This window comes from Canis lupus, chromosome 1 (genome assembly GCF_048164855.1).
Source record: "Canis lupus baileyi chromosome 1, mCanLup2.hap1, whole genome shotgun sequence".
In the NCBI taxonomy this organism is placed as follows: domain Eukaryota; kingdom Metazoa; phylum Chordata; class Mammalia; order Carnivora; family Canidae; genus Canis; species Canis lupus.
In genome coordinates this window covers 114,939,510-114,956,003 of record NC_132838.1, presented here as the reverse complement: position 1 = coordinate 114,956,003, position 16,494 = coordinate 114,939,510, and the positions used below count along the sequence as shown (strand labels likewise).

Here is a 16,494-nt window from a genome sequence, read left to right as displayed (position 1 = left end):
CAAGATGACAGCAGAGGCTGGAGTCATGTTTATTGGAAGACAAGTTCATGTCATGACCACTAATGTGTATGTCTGTTGGGGATGGGGCTGCGGGACCAGTTCCTGACACCGCCACCCCTTCCCATCCTGGGCTCATTCCTGGATGTAGAGGTTGCTGGGGGCAGTAGGATCATCTGCTGGGCGTGTCTCCACCACCACAGGCCTGGGAAAGGAGGAGAGAAGTCAGTTTATGCATTCATCTGTTCATTCATTCATTCATTCATTCATTCACAAAGGAGTTAACAGAGGCTGTGCCAGCACAGTGCTGGGCTATCACGGTAATGAGCAGACAGGGTCTCTGCCCTTGAGGAGCTCAATCTAGAATGGGAGACCAATATGAATTAGTGAATTACAGGAGTGCAAAACAGCACGGGGCGTACTGCGTGGAAACCTATCCTGAAGGGTCAGCCGAGGTGGCCCAAAGAATAGACGGTGGAGCCTCCAAGAGGCTCAGGAGGGAACTTGGTGAAAGGTCAGAGAAGGGTGTTCTGGGCAAAGAACAGCCTAGGGAAAGGCCTTGAGATGGGAGAGAGTTTGGGACTTGGTTGCAGAAGTCAAAGTCTTGTGCACTGTGGCCAGGACTGGGTATTTATCTTGAGGCCACAGTAGTTTTAAATGGGGGTTGGGAGGGTGAGTGACATAATGGGACTGAGATTTTAAAAGACCTCTCTGGCATGTCAAGAGGTCATGAGAGATCCCTGAAGGGGTTCTCACTGGTTAAATGTGGGAGTTCTTGCATCTCAAAGTAAAGAATGGTAGGAATAGATTTTAACCCCCAGAATAAAATGGAAATCCATGAGGCTGTGCTGAAATTACACACACACACACACACACACACACACACGGCGGAGAAGGGACAAGCTCCTCCACAGGAGCATGCCAACTAATAAGTGCAGAAATAGAAATTCACCATTTAGTAACTCTCCTCATAATATATTCAGGCAGAAATCATTAATAGATGCTAAAACCAGTGGGTGAAAGTCTGATGAGAAAGAGTATATTTACACATTCACAACAAATCACCCCAAAAGATACTTATTAATACAAAGAGTAGCTTTACAGCAGGTTTTTCTGCTGTAAAACCTGCACCCTACCCAATGCTCAAAGAGAACATCACCCATAATGGGACAAACAGACATGTGTTAATAGGACGCATGAGAAAGACAAGCCATCACTTCTGGGAGTATTCCTACCCCGAATGCTTAACCTCAAACCTCAAACCCAACTGAGGAATATTCTGGAAAACAACTTTCCTGTACTCCTCAAAAGTATCAAGGTCCTGAAAACCAAAGAAAGCCTGAAAAATTGTTCCAGGCTGAAGATGAAAGAAACCTGACTCCTACATGCATCCCATCATCCTGGATTGACTCCTGGACCCCCCAAAAAAGTACTGTTATTTGGTTATAAAGAGTATCATTGGGCCAACTGGTGAGACTTGGGCATGTGGATTAGAAGGCAGTGAGAAGTCTTAGTGCCATTTTCTTAATTTTGACAGCTGTGTTGTGGTCTGCAGGAGTAGGTCTTTGTTTCACACCCAAATGGTCAGAAAAAAATCATATACATATGAAAGAGGAAGACAAATCAAACATGGCAAAAACAAAACACACAAAATACCCCCAAAACAGTCAAAATGTTAATATCTGGGGAATCTGGATGAATGAAGGGGATACAAAGATTTAAGAATTTTTACATTTATTTTTGCACCTTCTCTGTGAGTCAAAAGTTATGCCAAAATAAAAAGTGAAAATAAAAATTAAGAAACAAAAATGCCCCCTGGGCTGCACTGTGGAGAATAGACTATAAGGGGCAGAGATAGAAGCAGGGAGACCAGGAGAGAGAATGTCCAGGCCAAAGATACAGGTGGCTGGAGACATCGCAAGACACCTCTCCACATCAGAAGCCCCCCTCCCAGGCTCTGTGTTCCTTTCCCCAAGTCCATACCTGGGGGAGCCAAGCAGACGGAAGGTGAGGGTAGGGTCTCTCAGCTCCTGCAACAGCTGGGGAAAAGGTGTGTGTGTCAGTATCTAGAAGACTCTTCCCCTCTCCCTTAAAGAGAATGGGGTGTAGAGGGGGGGTCTCTGAACTTCTAGTCCTAGGTCCAGAAATAATCATTCTTGCTAACACCATTCACCAGCTGTGTGACCCCAAGCAAGTTACTTCTCTGTGCCTCAGATTACTAACCTGTGAAATCACAGGACCTTCCTGATAGGTGATTGTGGAGATTAAATAAAATACAAACATATAGGGGCAGCATCTGTCTGAAACATAGTGTTCTATGAGCTAAGGAGCATTTTTCACTCCATTTTCCAGATGAGGAAAGTAAGGCATGGGAAAGTTAAGTCATTTGCTTAAGGTCAATCAGCCGGATTCCAACCCAGGCAGTCTGTGCATGCTCTTAACCACCCACGTAGCTCTTTAGTGACTCCCCCCCTTTGATAGTTGGAGACTGAGGCTCAGAGAGAAGCAAAATCTCTTGCACAAGATCACACAGTGGCCTGTAATGACCTCTGGACCCAAGAGACCCTGGGGTATAGACAAGGACCTGGCCAAGGATGCATGGTTGGCTCAGTGGGTTAAATGTCTTCCTTTGGTCAGGTCATAATCCTGGGGTCCTGGGATTGAGCCCTATGTAGGCCTCCCTGCTCCGCGGGGAGTCTGTGTCTCCCTCTCTCTCTCTGCCCCTCCCCCTGGATCATGCACTCACTCTCTCTCTCAAATAAATAAAATCTTTAAAAAAATACAAAAAAAAAAATTAAAAAGAAGAGGACCTGTCTGAACTGAGACTAGAGGAAGCTTCTTGTCAGGGCTCCACACCCTGACTCAATACTTCTGCTCCATCTACGGAACCAGAAGACCCACAGGGGAGGGGCAGGGTTGGGGGTGGTCAGATGGAGAAGCTTACCTGGTCTGAGCCTGGAGCCCACACCTGTACTCCGTGCTTCCAAAAGGCCTGGAGCCGACCCCCGACCATAGCTGGGAGGAAAGCAGTGCCCATTACCCTTGGGTATCACTAAGCCTCCCCTCTGGGCCGGGGGGGTGCCTCCCAGCCCTGCACATACCCACGGCTTCCACCGCTTCAGTCATGGGGATCTCCGGAGTTCGAAGCCCTGGGACTGGGGCTCCCTCTGGGGTCACCAGCTTCAAAGATCCTAGAAGAGGAGAGAGAGGGAGAGAGAGAGAGTTTTGTTTTTTATTTTTTTTTATTTTTTAAAAGATTTTTTATTTATTTTTGACGCACGCAGAGAGAGAGAGAGAGGCAGAGACACAGGCAGAGGGAGGAGCAGGCTCCATGCAGGGAGCCAGACGTGGGACTCCATCCTGGGTCCCCAGGATCATGCCCTGGGCCGAAGGTGGCGCTAAACCGCTGAGCTACCCGGGCTGCCCAACTTTTGTTGTTTTTTTAAAAAGATTTTATTTATTTATTTATTTGAGAGAAATAGAGCGCACATGCAGGCAGAGCGGCAGGGAGGGAGAGAGAGAAGTAGACTCCCCGCTGAGCAGGGAGCCTGATGTGGGGCTTGATCCCAGAACCCCAGGATCATGACCTGAGCCGAAGGCAGACACTTAACGACTGAGCCCCTCGGGCGCCCCGAGAGAGGGCTTTAAGAGTGAGGGTCAGAGGGGATCCCTGGGTGGCTCAGCGGTTTAGCGCCTGCCTTTGGCCCAGGGCGCGATCCTGGAGTCCCGGGATCAAGTCCCACGTCAGGCTCCCTGCATGAAGCCTGCTTCTCCCTCTGCCTGTGTCTCTGCCTCTTTCTCCCCCTATGTCTATCATGAATAAATAAATAAAATCTTAAAAGAAAAAAAAAAAGAGTGAGGGTCAGAAGGATAGAGAATAAATTCATTGAGAAGCAAAGCAGGACCCGGGCAAGGCCTGGAGGGGTTCAGCATTCCTGAGCAGCACAGGGTCTGCGAGGCAGATATCCAAGAACAGTGGAGGAAAGGGGGGTCCTTACCGTCCATCAACACCATCACCTTGTCTTCCTCCACCTGGGTCACCTGTACCGGTCCCCTGTGCTCTATTTGACAAGAGGAGGGAGGTTCGAAAGCCAGTCCCGCCGATCCTGCCTTCCCCCGCTAGGCGCCCTCTCCACTCCCCAGCCCGCGGGCCAAAGCCGCCTATCACCGCGGCCCGACGCGCGGACAACCTCAGCAGGTGTATGAATTCCACCTCTGCCCCCGCCCCGGGTTCAACCCCTTTCGCAATCCACCGCAGGCTAGAGCCCGCCCCGCCGCCAGCCCCGCCCCCTCACCTGTGCTCATCTCGCCCAGCCAGCAGGAGAGCGCGCCGAAGCGCACGGTGTGGAAGAGCACGGACTTCGCCGGCTGCCCGGGGCTCACGCCGATGCAGACGGCGGGCAGCTCGGAGCCTGGCCCGGTCAGCAGCGCGAACACCGGAAGGGGCGTCGGCAGCGGGAACAGCACCTGCTGCAGGCCGCACGGAGAGGGGCGGGCTCAGGGGGCGGGCCCGAGGGGAGGGGCCTGGGTGGGCGGGCCCGAGGGGCGGGGCTTGAACGCGGAGAGCCCGCGGGGGTCTTCGCGAGTATTTCCCCCGGGCCCTCGGTTTGGAGGGATGCGGTCTAGAAACTTCAGGGGGTGAGAGCCCAGAGGAGTGCGGTGACGCCTCCTTAGCAATGAGAGTTGGCTTGGCTTCTGTTGGGGTCGTGCCCCCTTTAAAGGCAACAAAGTCTCCTTAGACTCAAAGGGTCTGAGTGGGGTCTCCTTGGAGACCCGGGGGTGGGATGGGGGTGGGACGTAGGGCCCGCAAAATAATTAGGCTGGGTGAGAGGAGGAGTTTAAGGCTCCAGAGGCCCTCAGGAGGGGGAGCCTCCGGGCACCTGCCGCAGGTGGGCGGGGCCTGGGTGGAAGCCGGGCTTCCCGAAGCTCTCAGCAGAAGCGTAGTAAGGAGTGCAAGCCCCTGGCCACTGAACCTCAGAATCCCCAGCCTCTACAGACCCCCTACCCGGACCAGCAGGAACTTGTTCATGGGCTGGTACCACTGAAGCAGGACCACGGACGTCTCCAATGCCCCGCACAGGAACGGGCCCCCCGAGCTCGCACCCTCCGCTGTGGGGTGGGGAGGGATGGGTTAGGGTCAGTCCTCTCTCCCCTTCCCTGACCCGCTCCTCACCCCCCCCAAAGGGCACACATCTTTCCCCAGACTCTGGACAGCCTGCCTTCACCCCACCATCCTCTCCAGTCACTGCAGCCCGAGCCTGCCCCCGGACCAGCACACCCTCCCCCGCTTCAGGTCCACCCAGTAGGGATTCTCTCTCACCCACGCAGCAAGCTCGGCACCCTTTGGTGTCCTGGATCTTGGTGGAGACCATGTTCTTCCTGCAGAAGAAAGTAGGTGCATAAATGCAGAGGGACGGCAGGAAGGGGGAATTACAGGGGTCTGCGGTGCCCCTGGGGGCTGGTACCTTGCCAGTAGCCGGTGGGGGCTAATGTGAGCGATGGGGCTTCCTGCTCTGGTCTCCTTCCGTTCCAGCAGGCCCAGGATGCTATGAGAATACAGGTGGGGGGTCTTTCCTGCAGTGTGTGTGTGTGTAGGGGGAAGCAGGCAGTTATAGGACACCAGACACTCCCACCTTTCCCTGGCCCTTCACTTGGCCCCATCCCTTTGAAACTCCCAAGGCTTCAAGTCTCAGCACTTTTATTTGTTCATTTCTCGCTCAGCGTATTTTAAATGCCCGCTGTAGGCCAGGCACTGTGCTTGGCTCTGGTGACTAATGAGTAAGATAAAGGTGTTCCCTATCTTCCCGTGCTTGCTCAGCCACGTGAGAACCTATGGACATTTAACCAGTCAGATGAAGTTATGCACGTTATTAAGTTTAAGGAGAAACCTATCTAGAAATTCTCCTAAGATTTGTCGTCACAGACATGATAACTAACTCAAGAAGCCCATTTGCTTGGTGTTTCTCCTATACATTAGAAGTTCTTTTACACCAAATGTTTCTAAAACAGAAACACAAAATTTTAATTTATAACCCCATTTCAGTAACGTGTGGAATAAGTTCTCATTGGCATCTATACATCGAGGAAATGTCAAGACTTACTGTGGATCTTACCTCAAAACTGACTTGAGGTGGGACTATTGTGAATCACATTTACAGATAGGGAAACACAGATAGAGTTCCACCTCAAAAAGAGGACTGAGATTTTAACTGTGGGCTCTGTAAAGGGGGAGCCTACTTTTTCTCCCCCAGCTGTGCCCATGTATCTCCCAACCCCCGGACTCTCAACCCTTTAGCTTCTGACCCCACTCCTCCCACCCAATCCACAGCCAGACCTGAGAGAGACATGAGGACATTGTTGATGGAATACACCCAGGTGGTCCGGCTAGGGAAGAGCTGCAGAGAATGGAGGAGATGGCTCCCATAAGACCCTGGGAACCCCCAATGCCAGCCCCCCACCAGGCTCTGGCCTCACCATTTCCAGCGTGGCCTCTTGATCATTCCGGTTCAAGATGAAAATGCCTTCCTCTGCCCCCAGGAGCAGGTGCTGGTCTGTGGAGACAGACACAAGGACACTAGGACCTATGTCATCTTGGAGGAGGCCTCCCAGACCCCCACATGACTGACCCCAAACACTGGTAGTCTGTTCCCCATCCCTGACCCTCAATTCTCTCTTACTCCCACACCTGACATCCCCAGCTCCTGTTTCCCCAAATGTGAACTCAAACCCTGACCCAGTTCCCTGAGCTGGTCTCATTCTCACCTACTTCTTGGGCTTGCACCCACAAATCCTACAAATCCTGACGCCCCCACCCCACGACCTTTGACCCAAACATCAGTCCTGCTTCCCTAAATAGCCCTCTACGTTCTGTTCTGTCCATATGTCTTCCCAGTTCTGGCCTCCAAATGCTAATCTTGTCTCAACAGGGATCCTCAAACTTGGGCCCTTTGAAATGTGTTTTTTTCTGTCCAATGCATCCCCTGTACATTCTAATGCTGTTTTTTTTTTTAAATAAATTTTAGTAATTTTTTTAAGATTTTATTTTCAAGTAGTCTCTACACCCAACAATGGGGCTCGAATTTATAACCCTGAGATCAAGGGTCGCATGCTCCACCGACTGAGCCAGCCAGGCGCCCCTGATGCCATTTCTTTAACATTTACCCCTCACTGACCTTGTCTCCACATCTTTCACCCTCGAACTCTTCCCTTTCTGCATTCCCACCCCCAAACTCCTGACCCCAAATGCTGACCCCAGCCTCTCTACCATTAACCTCTAACTGAGGTTAGAGGGTTGCAACTACCCCCACCTTAGATCTCAAACTCTGACCTTTCTGTTATATCTGACACCCATGGCTCCTAGACTCTTATTTTCCTAGTTTCCACCCTCAAATTCATCTCCATCCTACCTGTATGTGATCCCCAAACCCCAACCCTGGGCTCAGGTCCTGCCTCAGCTCTGCCCATCCCCCTCTTATGAAGACCCTCCCCTGTTTCTGCCTCTGTGCCTCCACTAAGGCCCTGCCCACCCACCCTGTTGCTCTCGGAGACCCTCTGAATACCCACCCTTGGTGGAGGGGTGCGTCCAGGCAGCCGTGCTGTGGATCCGGAGCGGGCAGCCATTGAACAACTTCACGAGCAGGGCACATCCCTGGGCAGGCCCCGGGGGCAGAGCAGCAGATCCAAGGAAAGGAAGGAGGGGATGGGAAGGTGCAGGGTCAAGACTCTGTCCCAAGACTACCAGCCCTCAAACCCTGCCCTCCACTTCCTCAAAGGTTTATCACCTTGGCAAGCTATGGATCCCTCTCTGCCTCTGTCTCCCCATCTGTGACATGGGAATAATGTCTATCTCTGTGATATTACCCCCCATGAAGGCTTACACCCCATAAAGACATGAGGGCAGTGTCTGGTGCAAAGGCACTGCTCACCAAGTGTCACCTCTCATCACTATCACTCTGCCCCTCCCCACAGCCCATCCCAGCCCCAGGCATCCCAGCCACCACCCCCCCTCCGGGGGTGTGAATCCTCAGCACAGCCGGGCTCACCTTTCTCTTCATCTTTACTTTCTTGGGGGGTAACAGTGGGGGCTGATCAGGCTGCCGAGGGGGTGGGTTCCAGAGTGAGGGTTCTGAGACAGGGTGAGGGAAAGTCAGCCTTCAAAGGCCCCCCTCCCCTGCCCACCCACATTCCTGCCTGCCTCCTGTCCCAGCCCGCCCCATTACCTGAATGGGCAGTTAGGTGGGGGCTTCGGGTGGCGGGGGGAAGCCCGAGGTGGGGGGTTCGTGGGGGAGGCCCACTGGCACACCGGACCAGCACCCCCGGGCTCAGCTGTCCCTCATCCCCAGTGCCCCCAGTGGGCCCCTCGTCTGATGGAGAACGGAACTTGGGCTAAGGAGATGGAGGAGGAGCAGAGGAAAGTACGTTAGAATATCTCAGAGAGGGCGCCCAGCAGTCCCAGCCCTGCCTCCACCAGGCCTGACATTGGTCATGTTTCTGACCCTCCCCACAGTGCCCTATTACCACTCCAGGCATCAACCCTGACCTCCCTCTGCCCACCCCATGCCATCATCATAGTCCAGCAATTAAAGGATTAATGCCAGATATCTTAGAGCTGGGGTCCCCAAGACCAAGGCCCACCTGGCTAAGACTTTGAATCCCTCCCCTAGGTTCAAGGAGGCTGCTCCCAGATCCCCACATGCTCATCATCCGGTCTCCCAGACTTCAAGGGACCTGGTGTCCCAGATTCCAGGGTTAAAGTGTCCAGTATTCCAGCATCTAAGGACCCTGGCCTCCTGGCCTCCAGCCCCCAGCTCCAGTAGGGCCCAGGGCCTTACCTTGGGAGGCAGTGGAGGAGGTGTATCCTCTGCAGGGGTGGGGCTGGAACACAAAGATGAGGTGAGCAGGGGCGGGGGTGGGGGGGTGGGTAACAAGGCCGGGGAGGCAGATGGGATGGTTTGGGACTGGAGGTCTGAGGTCAAGAGGATCGGGGGTGACTGGGTCTGGGCTGGAGCTGAGGATTAGAGCACTCATGATACTGGCAACAGCTGCGCTGGATATCAAGTGTGGACAATACGCCGGGCCTGAACTGTCGTGGCCACCTAGTGATGCGGGTCACATGGGCTCCCCCGGGGCGGGGCAGGTTCTCACTTGGTGCTGGGCAGGGCCTGTGAGCCTACTGCAGCTGGATGTGTAGACCCAACAGGTGGGCGTGAGGCTGATGCAGGCCTGGGGGTGGGGCTGACTGCTGGGGCCAAGGTGGGGTCTCCGGTGGAGGGTCTGGCATGGGGGAAGTTCTCAGGGGGAAAGATGCGGATGAAGGCTGGGCTTTGCTGGTTAGGGGTGCAGTGGAAGTCTGGGGGTCCGAGCAACATCTGGGAGTGGTGGGGGGCCTGAGATGTAGTGGGGGGTTCGGAGGTCAGATGGGATGGAACTGGGGTGTTGGTTTGGGGGGATAATAGTGGCTGGGCCAGGGAGGGGTGAAAGACTGTTGAGGGGGCAGGGGGAGGCTGTAGGGTCTAGTCAGGGGTCCGGGATGAGCGGCAAGGGGAAAACAGGAGCTGAGGTTGGGGTCGGGATGGAAGGGGACGGTGGTTGTAGGAAGGTGGGGGGGGGGATGAGGGCCAGCGGGGCTGGGGGCCACGCCTCTCTTACATGTCCACGTCGTCGTAGTCATCGTCAGATTCCGACAGGTGCCTCCTGAAGAGTGACACCCATGACCATCGGTGGTTCCCCCCACAAAACCCAGACCCCTCCCCGCCACACCGAGGGTCCCTGACCTGGGACTGCTGCTCCGGAAGTCTCCGGGGGGCTGTAAGTGGGCCTGCAGGATAGCAAAGGGTCAGCAGTGCCCAAGGGGAGGGGAGGGCATCTGGGGCCAGCAGAGGGAGGCACCTCACCGTGTGGGTTATGGGTCTGGACTCCATTGCTCTGAGCTTCCGGAACTCCATGTGCCGCCCTGGAAGGGAGGAGGGTGACGCAGTGAGCAGAGGCAATGGGTCTGGGAAAAGAGGAGCCTTTGGGGGGCCCGGGGTCAGGATCTTAGGACCGAGGCTGTCCCCCAGGGGGAAGGATCTTGGTTTGCAGGGGTCTCATCTGGGGGTCAGGGTTTGGGATCAGGGAGGTGGGGGCTCAAAGTTACATAGTGTTTGTCTTCATGGTTCCATCCTGGGGGTGTGACAGAGATTTCTGAGATCTCTTTGGGGGTCCTGGTGTTATGGGAAGTCTCACGGGGTCTGTTTGCAGGTCAGAGAAGTGGGGGGGGTTCTCTATAGCCATTTTGAAGTTCAGGTGAGGATGAGGTTTTCTGGAGTCTCTTGCAGGGTCAGATAGTGAGTGACAAGGGTCTCTGAGGGTCTGTGTGGAAGTGACGCGGGTCTCGGGGCTCTATCGTGAGATCAGATGGTGCTGAGCGTCTCTGGGAGAATCACTGGGGGTGGAGTGCGTCTCTTGGATCTAGTTTATGGTCAAGGATCTCCAAGCTTAAGGAATCTCTACTCACGACAGCAATCGGCATCTGGGATCCCTAGAGAGCTGGATCGGTGGGTGGACCGAATTCGCCGGGGGACGGCAGGGGGCACCTGGGCAGAGCAGCAGCGGCATCAGGCCACGGCCCCCTGGCACCCCTACCACCCTGTGGGCCCAGCTGGGAGCCCGTAGCCCTGTGCCAAGCCCCCCTACACCCCTCCCCTTTTTCCTTTTAAGAGAAGCAGCAGGAAAGCACTCCAGGCGGTGGCGGGGGGGGGGGGGGGCGGGCGGTTACAGCTTGAGCAGGGGCTGGGAGGTTCCCCCGCCTTCTCGGCCAGGGCACCCTCACCTCAGGCTCCTCATCTTCAATCTCGACCACAGAGGCCCCCTTCCCTGGATTCCTCAGTTTGTCAAGAAGATCTAGGATCAGGCCTCTATGTAGCCTGGGCTGGGATACCAGCTGATGCTAGAGAGGAGAGGAGGGGGCTGGTGTTGGGGAGAGGCTGGGACAGGGGCTCAAGGACCTGGTGGGGAAGATGCCCACTGACGGAGAGGCAGGGAACTCTGGGGAATGGAAACTAGGGGATTTTAAGGGGTTGGAACGGATTAGAAGAATCTGGGGTTCCCAGCAAGGGCAAATGGAGAACTTTGAGGTGTCTTAGAGGAGACGGGGCTTCCCCAGGATTTCAGAGCATACCCAGGAATGGGTCTGGAGACCCTGGGAAATTTTTGAGTTTTAACAGCTCGGGGTATCTTGGCCAAAGGTCTGGGGTACAATTTGGAGAGTCTTGGGGAGTTCCTGGGGAATTCTGGGCAGAGGGCGGGGAGTTTGGGAAGGGCCTTTCAGGGAAAGGAGGGGAGGTTTACACTGAGCATCTTGGTGGCACAGGGTCGTTTCTTGGGGTTCTTAGTGAGGGTGACTTTGACAAAGTTGTGGAAGGCAGCCGACCTTGGGAGGAAGAAGCCAAATCCTAGGTGAGGAGACCAGAAACTCTCCCAGCAGACAGACCCTCCATCCTGGCTCTGCCCTCCCTTGCCCTGTCCTACCATTTGCCTTTTTCTTTTAGCCTGGGAGGCTGGTAGCCACTCTTCGTCATGAGGAAGAGAACTCTAGAAGAGTAAGGAGAGAACATGGTGTTCAGACTCCCAACAGGGGTCAGACCTCACGGCTTGAGGGGTCCCCAATAGCACTGAGGTCAGCAGAGAGCCAAGCAAGGGACAGAACAAGAATGAGGTTTAGGTTTTACAAGGCCCTGGGATGCCACTTCTGGGGAGCACACAACAGAGCTGCAGCAACCTCCACGGGAGGCTCCAGATCAGGAATCCTGCCTTGGGGGTTCCCACTGGGGGGGCCTGAAGAAAAGGCTTTCTGGGTTGAGAGGTTCTTTGCAGGGAGGGTCTCAGATTTCGCTGTGAGGACGGGGTGTCTCCTGGAGGGGGCCTCGAAGTGAGGGAAGCAGGTGGGGGCAGGGGGTGCTCTGGGTCAGGGCTGGGCAGGTCTCTGGGCCCAGCGGGGGGGGCTCGTCAGGCCCGCCTACCTGAGAGGGTGCACGTCAAAGAGCGGTGGTTGTAGCTCCGCTAGTTCAATGGCCGTGATGCCCAGGGACCAGATGTCACACAGCTCGTTGTATCCCCCCTTCAAGGCCACAGCCGCCACTTCTGGAGCCATCCTGGGGACAGAGACCCTCAGCGAGCCAGAGGTGACACAAGGAGGGGAAGGGGGCGACTCCTTGGCGTGCAGGTGGGGGCAGGAGGGAGAGAGAGAGAGGAGGAGGGGACAGAGAGCGAACCAGATGCTGAGAGAAACATCAAGGTGAAGAGAGAGACAGCAATAAGGACAGACACACGGGGACGCCTGGGTGGCTCCGTGGTTGAGCAGCTGCCTTTGGCTCAGGGTGTGATCCCCGGTTTGGGGATCGAGTCCCGGATTGGGCTCCCCACAGGTAGCCTGCTTCTCCCTCCGCCGGTGTCTCTGCCCCCCCCTCTGTATTTCTCATGAATAAATAAATAAAATTTTTAAAAAAGACACACAGAGGTCAAGAGACAGAAAATCAGAATAAAAACCAACACAAAGAGACCTCGGTAAATGTAATACTTGAGAGAGAGCCAAAAAGTGAGCAGAATATTCAACAGAGAGGCAGACACAGGGAAAGGAGCTGGGAAGGAGAGTCCTGGTGACCCAGGTGGGGACGGCCACTGCCCCCATGCACCCCTAGCTGCCCACCGGGCATCCCTCACCAGTAGGGCGTCCCGATGAAAGAGAGGCGTCGAGCCAGCGTTGCCCCAATCTGGGCCGAGATACCAAAGTCGGCTAGAGGCAGAGAGAGATATAGTGACCTGGGGCCCCCACCCCCTTGGCCCCCAGCCAGTCCCCTCCCACCCCCCATCACACTTACCCAGTCTGACCTCCCCAGCATCATTGATGAGGATGTTGGCTCCCTGGAGAAAGAGGGGGAAATCAGAAGCTTGTCAGAGACACCCCCAGCCTGACGCTGCCTCCACACCCTGGCCCTTCCCAACCCCACAGCTCAACACCACCCTGAATCCTGCAAACACTACTTCCACCTCCTGCCCCCCCCCCAACAAAGCCACTTTGCTGCCCCAGACCACCTTGATGTCCCGATGTATCTTCTTCTGTGAGTGCAGATAGGCAAGTCCCTAGGGGAGAGGGTGGACATGGGGTGCTGTGAGTCCCCAGGGGCTGGAGCAGGACCCCGCCCCAGGCCCACCGGGTCTCGCCTCACCTGGAGCACTTCCCGGCAGACATAGCTAATCTGGAGCTCTGACAGGGGGCCTGTCACTGCAAAGATCACAGCAGTAGTGTTGGGTGGGAAACAGGCAACCTGGCTCCCCCACACACAGGCTGAGAAGGTGCCACACGGGGACAGGGAACAGATGGGACAAGTGCAAGGGGGAGATGGAGGGACAGTCAGCGACCAAGGCAGGGTACCAGAGGGAGACAGATTCACTCAACAGATATTCACAGTGTCTACTGGGTGCCAGGCACTGCTGTGGGCACTGGGGAGGTAGCCGTGGACAAGAGACAGCGGTCTCTGCCCGCATGGAGAGAACATTCCAGTCGGGGCAACAGACGGTAAACAAGACAACTAAAGCAGAGGGCATAAGATGCTAATAAATAGTAAGAACTAAAACAGCAAGAAACAACAACAGGAAATATGTGTGGGAAGGGGTATGACATTTTATAGGGTGGTCGGTGAAGTCTACTCTACTCGGAGAAGGCAGCAGCAAGAAGATGTAATGAGTCTGGCCTGGAGGGGAACAGAAGAGCCAGTGCAAAGGCCCAGAGGTGGAGACGGCCTGGTGGGTTTGGAAAGCAGCGAAGTGGGTGGAGAGGAGTGGGGGTGGGGGAGAAAGTGGAAGGAGGTGAAGTCTGTCAGCTGGGGTGCAAGTGGGGTCCGCACTGGGGAGCTCGGGCTTGTCTTTGGAGGGAAATGGAAGCCACAGGACTGTTCTGGGCAGGGGGCAATGGGACTTGGCCAAATGAGGAAAAGTTGGGGGTCACAGACACCGACACACACACACACACACACACACAGATAATGAGAGAGAGAAACGGGAACAGATTCAAACTGAGACCCAAAGGCACAAAGAAAGACAAACTGAGAAAGACAGAGACGCAGAGATGGAGGGGGAACGATGGAGAGACCACACACACACACACACACACACACACACAGAAGTGGTCAGAGACCAGGTCGGGCAGCCTGGCTGTGTGAGCCACTTCCTCCGAGGGCCTCAGTTTCTCCCCATGTTCATTTATAATGAATGTCTTCCTGGTTTCACCTCTGAGGTCTTGAGTTCAAGGACACAGAGAGATGGTCAAAGGCAGAGGTGGCCATCAGAAACTGAGAGGTGATCAGAGGCCCCCCTTCATCCCCACCCTCACATTTTTCAAAAAAAAAAAAAAGTAGGTAGAGAGAGAGAGAGAGAGAGAGAGGCAGGCACTCATTCACTCGGTCAACGAAAATGGGGACCCGGCTTATGGGCCAAAAGTATAGAGATATTCAAATACCTGAACAGACACATTGGTGAGAAAATGCAGACACAGGGAGTTGGGAGGGGATCACTGTGTGCAGAGGGATTGGGGCCGGATCATCAAGTCCTGGCCCAGGGCCCACTCCATCACCACAGTGTTCCCAGCAGCAACCAGGCCAGGCCTGGGCCCAGAGAGAAGCTTGTTGCAGGAAAGACGGTTCCAAGAAGACACAACCCCAGAGAGACAGTGGGGGTGGATGGGAGGCGGGGAGGTATCCGGATCCCCTTGCCTTCCTCTCACCTTGGTAGATGTCTTGGAGAGAACCAGCCCCACAGAACTCCATGCATATCCAGAACTTCTGAAGCCTACAATTCAAGAGTAGTGATAACAGCAGTAAGAAATCATCACTTGGGGGACAGCCCCGGCTCACCATCTGTCTTGTCCCAGTTCAACAAGGACTTGAATGTAACAGCTGTCATCCTCCTCCCCTTGTCCATCAGAGCGAGATCACCATGTCCATTTTACAGGTGGGGAAGTGAGGCTCAGAGAGGAAATGTATGTTCAGGGTCAACCAAACTCGAACCCGGGTCTTAGGACTCTTGATCAGGGGGACTCTGAACTCTGCTATCCTGCACTAACCCAGAAGACAGAGGAGACATCTCCCAGGTTGGGCAGGTAGAGGGGGTGCAAAGGGGCCCAGGGTTCCAGGTCTGGGGGACAGAGGTCATTACTGGGACACCTGGGATATTAATTTAGGGGTCCAGAGATTTAGAGAATTAAAAGAGCAGAGAGTAGAATGGGGGACCTGAAGGGCAGGATGAGGAAAGATTAGTTTTAGGGGACTTGCTTTCAGGTTTGGTTACTACGAAGGGACTGCCCAGAAATGGGAGTCCTGGATTGCAGATCACATCAGAGAATACTCTGGTCAGAAAGCTGGGACTTCAGACTGGGGATCGAGTTGGGCAGGGGGCCCCAGTTTAAAATGGGGCTCCAGGACTGGAGGTCAGGAATGGGGGTTCTGGACCAGGGGCTGGGCAGGGTCCCTTGGCAGGTTTGGGGCTCATCACCAGAGATAACTCCCGTGGTAGGCCACGATGTTGGCATGCCGGCAAGTTTTCAAGATGAGGATTTCCTTCTGAAGTGTGGAAACATCATCGTCTGTGAGGAGGAACAGGAAAGAAAAGGCCACTGTGGGAAGGGAGTGTGGGGGAGGCGATCCCAGTGTCCGGAGAGGAGGCATAGGGGTGAGGGGAAGGAGCTCCTGTGTCCTCACCAGGCTCCATCTTCACCATCTTCACTGCCACCAGGTCCCCCGTCACCTTGTCTCGAGCCTTGTAAAGGGGAAGTTGGCAGTCAGGCAGGCTCCATTCGCCTGAGTTCCTCCTCAGCATCCCTGAGCCAAAGCCAGGGACTGGGATCCTCTATCATCCCCTTCCTTTCTTGGGCCCCATCCCAATGGCTCGCTGGTTTGAGGGTGATGGAGAAGGAGGGGTGTCCTCACCTTGAAGACTTCTCCATAGGTGCCGCCACCCAGCCGCTGCAGGAGGTCATAGTGGTCCCGGGGGTCTCGATTAAAAATGTCGGGGTCCACGAGGTCCATCCCTGGGCGCTGGAGCTGGGCCTGCGCCCAGGGGCCAGCAGGGCCTCAGGGCTCGAGTGTGGCACCTCCCTCCCTCCCCACACGTCCTGCGCCCTGCACCCGCCTAGCCTTGCCTCCGCTGGCTGTGGCCTCCCCCCTCCCCACTCTCGCTTCCTGCCCCAGCACAGGGCTGTGCAGCCGGCTCCACCCCCTATCCCCTGGGCCCTGAGAGCCTGTGAGGGGTAGCTTGCCTTGGGACCCAGGGGACCCCCCCCCCCACCTCCAGGACCCGGGGCTGAATGTAAACCAGATGCAAACTATCTTATGATCTGGGGGGGTTGCTCTGGCACCCCCTCCCGCGTTCTGGGCGGTGGCTAAAAACCACAGTTGAAACTCTGCTGAGTGCTTGAGGGTTTGGCCACCATCCGGAGATGGAAGGCCTGCACAGGAGTGGCCATGC

The 16,494-nt window shown here is 55.3% G+C and overlaps 1 protein-coding gene across 2 annotated transcripts; it reads right to left on the bottom strand.

Moving 5' to 3' along the window:
* Window positions 1–13: 13 nt before the first annotated feature.
* Window positions 14–16,182, bottom strand: MAP4K1 (mitogen-activated protein kinase kinase kinase kinase 1). Of its 2 annotated transcripts, XM_072778994.1 has the most exons (31): window positions 15,957–16,177; window positions 15,729–15,786; window positions 15,523–15,613; window positions 14,756–14,820; window positions 13,203–13,258; window positions 13,069–13,116; window positions 12,855–12,897; window positions 12,697–12,769; window positions 11,997–12,128; window positions 11,506–11,568; window positions 11,326–11,407; window positions 10,808–10,924; window positions 10,493–10,571; window positions 9,891–9,949; window positions 9,771–9,814; window positions 9,646–9,690; window positions 8,829–8,871; window positions 8,217–8,382; window positions 8,040–8,122; window positions 7,561–7,645; window positions 6,472–6,548; window positions 6,332–6,392; window positions 5,463–5,571; window positions 5,318–5,376; window positions 5,003–5,106; window positions 4,293–4,467; window positions 3,996–4,058; window positions 3,099–3,188; window positions 2,942–3,012; window positions 1,981–2,036; window positions 14–202 (listed from the first exon to the last, which is right to left on the bottom strand). In XM_072778994.1, the coding sequence occupies exons 1-31, from the start codon at window positions 16,053–16,055 to the stop codon at window positions 133–135; spliced, it is 2,466 nt and encodes an 821-aa protein (XP_072635095.1). In that variant the 5' UTR covers window positions 16,056–16,177; the 3' UTR covers window positions 14–132. The 2 variants fall into 2 exon arrangements, with proteins under 2 accessions (XP_072635095.1, XP_072635104.1); XM_072779003.1 differs by lacking the exon at window positions 3,996–4,058 and having other exon boundaries at window positions 15,957–16,182.
* Between the last annotated feature and the right edge of the window lie 312 nt (window positions 16,183–16,494).